General features: G+C 39.6%; 1 protein-coding gene across 1 annotated transcript; it reads right to left on the bottom strand.

Moving 5' to 3' along the window:
- Positions 1-5,911: 5,911 nt before the first annotated feature.
- LOC143552568 (PKS-NRPS hybrid synthetase cheA-like) lies at positions 5,912-8,876 on the bottom strand. Its single transcript, XM_077042751.1, has 5 exons — positions 8,784-8,876; positions 8,323-8,664; positions 7,761-8,234; positions 7,117-7,684; positions 5,912-7,035 (listed from the first exon to the last, which is right to left on the bottom strand). Exons 1-5 carry the CDS (start codon positions 8,874-8,876, stop codon positions 5,912-5,914), a joined length of 2,601 nt encoding a protein of 866 aa, XP_076898866.1.
- Positions 8,877-9,354: the final 478 nt, after the last annotated feature.

The following is a 9,354-nucleotide window of genomic DNA, read 5'->3' as shown; positions in this document are numbered from 1 at the left end:
AAGACAGATGCTGAAAGATCAAGATATGAAGCTACTGCCAAGGGGGAGTCTGTTGGTGCATAAATGTCAGTAGTTCATATGTCTAATGTCTGTAATCGAGTCTGTAATATTGTTTATGTATTTGTTTGTTTAAAGCGAAGTTGTTGACAAGTTCGCTTAGGCGAACTTGTTAACCAAGCGAAGTTGTTGACAAGTTCGCTTAGGCGAACTTGTTAACCAAGTGAAGTTATGGACAACTTCGCCTGAGGCGAAGTTGTCGTGTATTTATATAGGTTACGGCTTATTGTTTAGAAGGAGTTCAAGTTGTTCGTGTAAGTCAGTTATTGTTCGTGAGTCAAGTGACGTGAGGTCGAGAGTCTGTAACTGTGATTATATCACGTGTTGAGTTATTAATATAACGTGTGTTTGTTCGTATCGTATTCGTGTGTTCGTGTGTTTGTGTTCTACGTCCGTAACGATCTACACAGAGATTCCGCACCTGTGTATATCGGGATATCTCGTGTGATCCGTCCAGGGAACCTACATGTTCGAGCAGTGGCCGTTGTCATCAAATTTGTGTTGATGCTAATTTGAAGTTGTTAATTCTCATTTACTTGTTTATCATAACACTTTTATTAAATATTGTAATCTAAATATTTTAAATATTAGATTTAAAAATCATAACACATTACACAAGGAACACAATAATATTTTCTTATCAAACGCAATTCTTTCGTACATATTTTGAAAGTGAAGTCACGACAACCATCATCGTCTTCACTGTCATCAACTCTCAGTCATAAAGGTACAATACCTTAAAAACACTCTTAATTAACAACACAATACAAATATTACATTCAAAAAATAGCATTTACACAACATAATATTACATTTATAGATGTTGTTGACATATATGAAAATGTTCTTTTAAAGGAATTCACTCATCTTTATGGCGCTTCTCGGGTGGTTCTTTTAGATGTTCATTGGAACCCGTATGTAGAAATGCCCAAACTCTTCCCTCCATCATTTAATGGCGGCCACAGTGCCTGTAAACGGCGCCGTTGAGATTTATGACGAGGGAAACCTAACATTCCGATCGGGCAACGACAACCCCACCCCTGCCTGTCACTCCAAAATAACATCTACACAACCAACAATAAGTTTTAATAGTACCGACCACATGAAACATTGTGAAAGGCTTTATTGAAAACATTAATGAGGGTGTGGTTGAACGAATGGAAATTCGGAGAGGCTTTTGTAGACAAAATTTGGAGGTTGTATACGTCACGTTAGGTACGAAACCCAGCGGTTTAGGACGACAGGTTACTACATGTTGCCAGATTTTATATGTACTTTGTTATCTTAAAACGCCGCTTTGAGGACTATACGTGCCTTTGTTTCAAAAAAATCCATTATAAATTATGCCCGAAGCCTCACTAAGCCTCTATCCATCCAATACATAGATAATTATTATGATGACCCAAACTCTAATTTCAATGATTAAGAGGAAAATATGTGTCAACCGAAAGAGAGAACGTTGGCCGTGTAGATGTTATTTTGGTCTAGTTATTATTCTTTGGGATAGAAGCTGTCATTAAGATCAACAGTGGGGTGTTGGCATTAAGTTGTTGGAAGAACAACAAGAAAACAAGAACAGAGAGAGTGCATTGCTAGGACCCCGTAATTGACGTGCCATTAGATTATCAAGCAAAGAAGGTGGCAGACAAGGCTGCGTAGATGCTATTTTAAACTACAATATGTGTTAATATCTTGTTGTATTAGTTTTGTCAATTGTAATCGTTTGTAACTTTTAAGCAACGATTATGATGTTTTTTCCATGCCGTTATGAGATATAAAATTTTAACAATACTATTTTCTAATGTAATCGTTTAGAAATTTAAATCAAATGATCTTGCCAAGCCCGTTCTATTCAATATTGGAGTAAGTGTTATACGCCGCGTTAATAGCTTACCGTTGCCGATAACACGCTCCTGCTGCAGCCTTTTCAGATTTTGTCGATTTCGAGTTACCCTCATACGTCACGTCAAGGCCGTAACGTGGCGGATAAGGGACTCAGAGACCATCTATATAACAACCGATAATTTATGGCTCAATACCACAATAAATCGTTAGGCCTTAACACCACTCCACCCATTCAACAATATATTACCCTGCAAAATAATAACAATGTAGCCCGAAAATAGCTTCTACGCAGCCACAGAAATTTCGGCGTGAAATAAACGATCAAATTGTGGATGTGTGGATGCTATTTTGGAGTACATTATTATTAATATATAATACGGTATCGTCGGTCAACTTTACGGCAGCTGTCCAGCAGATATCGGTAGCTGTGTAGATGCTATTTTGGAGTCTTTATTAATATTAATATAAAACTAGGGGATGAAGATGCCTAGATGGCCCCCTTTATAATTCACAAAAGTGCCCCAAAAACTCAAAAAGGAAATCAAATGAGGGTATCTAACATCCAAGGCCAGCTATGAGTAAAGACTGGTGTCTGATATTACTATTACCTGTTAACTAGAAATTTGCAGGTGGATTTCGAAATTTAAGCAATTGTTGTTTGTCTCCGTCATGTGTAGATGCTATTTTGTTACTGCAATGTATATCTCAATGTTTAATTTGTTTGAAAACTAGTTTGCACCACCTATAGATTAAAGTATCGTTATATATTACGTAAAAGTGGCATCTTCAAACGAGGTCATGTTTATCGGCATTTATTATTGGAATACAATGTATATATATATCGCATTAACAATGAACGATATCGATAAAAATAGGGTTAAAAATACCCAACAAATATCATATTCGAAATAATATGTTGTCATACATATATTTAAAGACAGACCTCGACAACCTATATCGTCTCCACTGTCATCAAATCTGAACTACAAATTAGGAAAAATATCTTTCTTTGCAACTTTTTATAGGGGTCAAAAATTTTATTAATATTTCACCTCGCGTTTATGTCTAAACGTGACGGTTAAGACATACCCACTTTTTTCCACATGCAAACACAAGGTTTCTCTTCAAAGTGAATAGGTGAGTTACAGGCTTTTCAGAGTTTGTAGATTTGCCCCTTACCTAAATACGCGACGTTAAGTTCTTAATGCATCGGTTACAGATATTTAGGCAATCAATATACGCAACGGTAAGAGCTTTAAGCAGAGGTAAAGGCCGACAATATTGCACGCAAAGGCTTTTACAGGCTAATCACAGTTTCTAGAGATCCACGTTACCATTATACGGTTCTTGAAGATATTATCGTGGCGGTTAACACTTAAAAACCCAAGTTAGGATTGGCAATGGGTCGGGTTTTGGTATTCCCAAACCCATACCGGGTTATGAAAGTCTATCCCAAACAAACCCAACTAATCGGGTATATGTTACCAGGTACTCAAATTTTCATACTCATTCACAAATCAACCCAACTAATTATTTTTTATTATACCTATATGTAATATGATTAGTTTTTATCTCATATAAGAAATATAAAACAAAACTGTATATTTATTTTTTTTAGAAATGTTAAATATTATAAATTATAGACAAAATATCAATTTATAGGTGAAATATAAAAAATTCTTGCCAAACAATAATTTTTTATTTTTATTTAAGTATAGGTGCCAACCAAACTACTAAAAGGTTCACGAACGAGAATGGTCTTATAAATGACCTCCGTAGCAACAACATCCATCCTTATTTTCGTCAACGCAATAGATTCAACATAGAGATGATTACACAATAACATTCGTCACGTGGATTAAAAGACAAAAATCATTATTAATTAAAAATTATAAATTCAGTTTTCCTCACGGCCACTTCGTTTCACTATACCCTGTTTGCAAACGGTTGATGATTATTTTAATATAAATACGATACCTAGAAATTCATACAAACATTACAACACATTTAAACGTGCAGAATTTAAGTAACACATTACAGTACATAAAGCATCACAAACCACGTACAATACTACTTCCAATGACAATCATCGTTTGACCAGTCAGAATCCCACACCGGATCATTTTCATATGGATCATGATAGTAAGCTTCCTCCGGCTCACTGGTGTAGTTGAAAGCTGCTTTCAAAACCTCAGGGTCATAATCATCACCCGGATCTATTTCATGCTCCTCACTTGGTCTAAATAATTCATCCTCTTGCACCAAATAAGCAATCAACTCATCTTCTACCAATTGACATTCTTTGTCTTCCATTTGACTTGCTTCATTGTCAAACTGAACTACATTCACAACATTCTCAATTTGATCCTTCTCATTTTCATCATGACTGATAATGTGGAAAGTAAATAGATGAAACATGAAACTCTAAACATTAAACAACAACAACAAAGGTTACAGTATCCCATACTACAAATACGATGTTATCAGCTAGTAATAAACACAAACATAAACAAAGAACAAAAACCAACTAATAGCTAGCAACATCTTCAACCTTGTTACTTCTTTGGTTTTCATTCTTGCAAACTCATCTTTCTTGTTCATCATATTCACCATTGCTTGAATTACCTTTCCACAACTAGGGCATGTGGGATCATCGGCCCATTTTAGCCATCCACAACTCCCTTTCTGTAATGGACTTAATATATCAACAAACAAAAACCCCTAATTCGATTAACATACTAAGAACACTAACACCTAAATTTGACCTAACCCAAATTAAAGGAATCGTCTTAGATTAACAGACATAAACACTAATTCGTTAGTAATTAAAGACTTACACAACACAGAAATCGACGACCGGGGTTTGCATCGGTCCTGGATATCCGGTAACATGTGGCGGCTCCACATGGGCATCTCACGCAAAGGTCATCTGCACGGGAAGGCTTCGAAGATGACCCAGAGGAGTGTTGACTAGACTTGGATTGAGACATCCCTCAAACTGTCGCCGGAAGATGGAATAATACGGGGAGGAGGGGAATCGGTCGGCTGAACAAGAAATATAGACTGAAAGAGGGGGAAACAATATTTGACTGGCTAAAAATAGTGGAACACTAACGCCACGTCAAGGACTATACGTGGGGTTATTGGTAACGCACCGACATGACACGTCGGAAAATAATGGGATAAACCGTCATGTATACCTCTTAACGTGGCGGTTAGAGATTTTTTTTTTCCAGTTTACAAAGCCAATACATTTAAAGCATCTGAACAACCTGTCACCCCCACCCCCACCACCTCATAAACCATATGATACCTCTCTCCCAAACTCATTCACCAAGTTTCACCAAAACAAATACCAAACATTTTCGAATAAACTAGGTGTGAACGTTACTAGAAAACGGGTGCGAAGACTACTAATGGTGGACGTGTGGATGCTATTTTGGACAACTGTGTCATCGTGTTCGATTTTTCTTCATATTTAATGATATTCGATTAGTACATAAAATTACATATTTTTATGTTAACTTAATCGCACAGTGCGTATAATATGTGGCTGTGATACATCGATTTAAATATTCAATCAAGCGGTTAAATCAACTGTGTCACATTCGACTCGCCAACTTGACATGATTCTAAGGTAGTCATTTATACGATTTTCATACAAGGCCCTCCAGCCGTAAGCCTCTTCTTTTGCAAATCTCGCCCAAGTACGAACCGGCAAAGGCACCGGGAAATCCCCTTCGAGTTGTATATATAGCCAATGAGTATCTGTAACATTAGCAATGGCCAGTACCGGATGACCACGAAACAGATCTGGTCCCTCTCTCATCGGGAAAAAGGTCTGGCTGCTATGCGGCTCCATGAGAATCAGAACGCAATTAAATGCTTGAGCAACGACGTATCCATGGGCGGGTAACTGAAACCAACGGTTGTGGGGCGCATCTTGAACCGTTTCTAAAAAATCTAACCGGCTACGGGTCGTCTCAAAAAACTCCGGGTGCTCCGTATTTTATATTTCCCTCCACCAATCTGGGTTCCTATCCATCTCATTCTTCATGGCAACCCTAACCTCCCTCCAACAACTTTGACCCATTCCTAAACCTTCCGCAATTGCCCAAAAACTGCAGTTACCGTCTGGCTTTACGTCTATGATCCTTGAGATGTAAGGGTAACTCCAGCTTGGAACAAGGCCCTTATACCAATTTACCGCTGCAACATCTTCCGGATAAACAACTATAGGAAAACCTATGGCAGCTCCAGTCTCCTTTTTCTTAGACGACCGTTTTGAAGGTTTAGGAGGGGGCATCTTAAGCTGTGAATGGGACTGCGACCACGAATGCTCCAAGAATGAGGGGGTTTGGTCAGTGTTCTGTGAGGACGAAGTGGGGTACGAGGAAGGGATATACGAGCTGTGCCGGGCGGCCTCGACCTTTTTTGTTTGCTGATTTAGGTTTGGGTACCCGCGAGGGTCCTCCTGTTTCTCTGGCTCTTTTTTATTTGAGTTGCCGGGAAGAACGGACCAAATCTTCGATAAAAGACTTCTTTTCTGTATTCGATCTTTACGTATCAAAACCGTCTGTTTAAGCTCTTCCATTTCTGCCTCGAAGTCTTCTTCTTCTACCTGTGGGACCACTGGATTGAAGTCAAGCTTCCTCCAGAACGGGTCTATCGATTTTAGTGGAATAGGTACCAAAGTATCAAGGTGACGCTCCACCTCACAAGCACACGACAACCCCATAGACATTCGCAACTGGTGTCGGCACGTATATCCCGAAACGATCATTTTGTCAAGCTTTCCGTACTCCTTTTCTAGTAGTGTAAGAGCCTTAATCGACACTTTATAATGTAGCCTGTAAAAAACCTGAAGGTTATGGTCTCTCTTCAACGTAATCCGGGATTTTTCAAATGTTGCTCCGATTTCAATCTTATGGGCTTCTATAAGCTCAAGGGTATAAGCCGCAAGTGCTTGGAGGGTGTTGTTGGCCCCGTTAAGGTGCCTTTTCAAGTTCGCGTGCTGACTCTCGACTCGGTTTGTTGTACTCTCGCCGAAGTTTAACCGATCGGCCATCCAGCAAGATACAAACTTTTCCTTGTCTCGTGACAGCCAGCTATCATGGATATAGTCCCATACCTCTGAAAACGAAACAAAATTAAACTTATGAAATGTACTACTAGATTAACACTTATTGTATATTAATAATCAGAACGACTTACTTTCTTTCCCAACTTTGAATAACATTTCTTGCAACTTTAAGCAGTTATATTCGTATTCATCGAACGTGGGAGACTCACACAAGACCGTCCATAATAGAGCGCAATCTTCTCTTGCCTCGCTATCATAGATACCCTTCCACTTTTTCTTTATATTCTCACGTATGTGCCACCGGCACAGGTTTCTGGTAGCATTCGGGAATACTTGTTTACAAGAATTCATCAGGGCCGAGTCTCTGTCGGTGACTATGACGCGCGGCTCAATAGAATCCTCGAGCATACCTTTCAGGTGCTCGAGGGCCCATGTGAAATCCGTCTGGCGTTCCCTAAGTAGAACCGCGTGCGCGATACAGAACGACTTCGACGTCGACGTCACGCCAATAAACTGCACAAACGGCCACTTGTACATGTTTGTGTTGTAAGTGGTGTCAATCAGAAGCAAATGGGGGAACGCACGCCACATTTCATGCGACGTGTCATGACAAAAGAATACGTCCTCTACGCGGTTTGTGGCAGGGTTCTCCCGTGTGTGATAAACGAACCCGTTATTAATCAGGAAGCTTTCAAATACCTGCAACCGGTTTTATTTGACGTTAATATATTATTTTGAACATCCATTGCAATAAATCAAATTCAAAAACGTGAACCTGCATTGGGGTATCGCCAACTGTATTTTCTCTTCTCCAGCTCTCTATAAGATTGTGTATGTCCTTGTCAATAACGCAGGCTTCGGGAAACTGTCTGCGTAACAGTGGACCTATTTTTGATGTCTTCAAGCCATCCGTGTGTAACCTCGCAACCATATCAACCATCTCGTCGGTCATTCTCCTTAGATACGCATGACCCTCCTTAAATACGAACGGGTCGTGGTTGTGCGTCTCGTTTACGACCTCAAGCTTCCAAAAATTACCAACACGGTTGTGCCTTCCTTTTAGCTTAAACGGACAGCCCTTCTTTATACTGCCTGTACGCCTGATTGTGGCGGTGAGTTTTGGTTCGCCGCCGCGATTGCATCCAAGATCCACGGCTCTTGGCCTAGACCGCTGGACAACAACAACACACACGTGTTCCCGACCTCTTTTCTTCGCCCACTCCTCCAGCTCCTCACGGGAAGAAAATAGCTGGAACAGTATTAACGTCAAATTTAAAACAAGTTCAACCCAACTACTAATTACAAAATACTTTTAAACAAAACAAATTGGCTCGTACGATATCCGTTTTATATGACACCCTAGCCTCGCGAATGTAATTATCACCAACGTCGTCAGAATTATGTCTGCCGTAATCTTCATCAACATTCTCGTGGGGGGTTTCAAGAATATGGTCTGGTTCTGGTTGTGACCGATACGCATCACCTACCGGTAATGGGTACGAACATTGACTACATGAATACGGCTCCTCGGTATTAAAATGGTACGAAGGTTGGGCAACGTAATGCGGGTCTCCTGATAAATGGTATGACGGCTGCCCGTAATCATGTTCAGGATGTGACAAGTACGAACTGCTGCTAGGCGCCAAATACCAATCCGGTTGGTCATGCACAAAATATTCCTAACAAAATATACTGTTAACAAATCTAATTTCATAAATTAATGACGACGGGTAACCCAAATAAACATGTGACGATACCTGGTTCAAATTTGGTAACGCCGCCCCCCGTCATAATCTACAAAATCCAGCGGCGCAAGATTCAAATCCGGAATACTTGCCTCGTCGTTTGTCCTCGGCGGGCTCGGAAAATAACCGTCAAACATCCAAGACATTTTCTTGAGTTGGGAATAAGGACACTTTGTATGTAATGTAGCAAACAATTTATGTTTTGCAGGCTAGCTAATGTTTACTTTGTATGTAATGTAGCTAATGTATACCACCACAATTCTGGGAAACTGCCTAAATAATTGATGGTTGTAAACGCCACGTTAAGGTCTAAACGCGGCGTATTTTAGGACAACGACAGACTTCACCAATCAAATCATCCGTCGACGTCGTCAAATCAATCACGTCGAATAAACCGCACCGGTAAGGGCTGAACGCAGCGTCTTGTAGGGTATGAGGTTTGGTTAGGAGGACCCTTTATTTATTTATTGTAAATCAGTACACGATTCTTCTATTTTGACCTATACAGGCATACAGCTATACTCATCCTAATCTAGTCTAAAAGTAACATATAAATATTATTATTATTATTATTATTATTCCCGTAAAAATCAATCAGTTTACGGGATTTGCGAGAGGAGAAAA

The sequence above is a fragment of the Bidens hawaiensis genome, unplaced genomic scaffold, assembly GCF_021521415.1.
Source record: "Bidens hawaiensis isolate Kalapana, Puna unplaced genomic scaffold, B.hawaiensis_p1.1 tig00001032_1, whole genome shotgun sequence".
In the NCBI taxonomy this organism is placed as follows: Eukaryota; Viridiplantae; Streptophyta; class Magnoliopsida; order Asterales; family Asteraceae; genus Bidens; species Bidens hawaiensis.
The sequence above is the reverse complement of the archived record's forward strand: the minus strand, read 5'-3'. Positions and strand labels throughout refer to the sequence as shown.

What these genes read in the sequence shown, in the direction of transcription:
- LOC143552568 (XM_077042751.1), bottom strand. Translation starts at nt 8,876, where the DNA reads ATGTCTTGGATGTTTGACGGTTATTTTCCGAGCCCGCCGAGGACAAAC. An exon ending in ATCTTGCGCCGCTGGATTTT is followed by an intron (nt 8,665 to 8,783) that starts GTAGATTATGAC and finishes ATATTTTGTTAG; the next exon opens with GAATATTTTGTGCATGACCA. An exon ending in ATTCAAAGTTGGGAAAGAAA is followed by an intron (nt 7,036 to 7,116) that starts GTAAGTCGTTCT and finishes TTTCGTTTTCAG; the next exon opens with AGGTATGGGACTATATCCAT.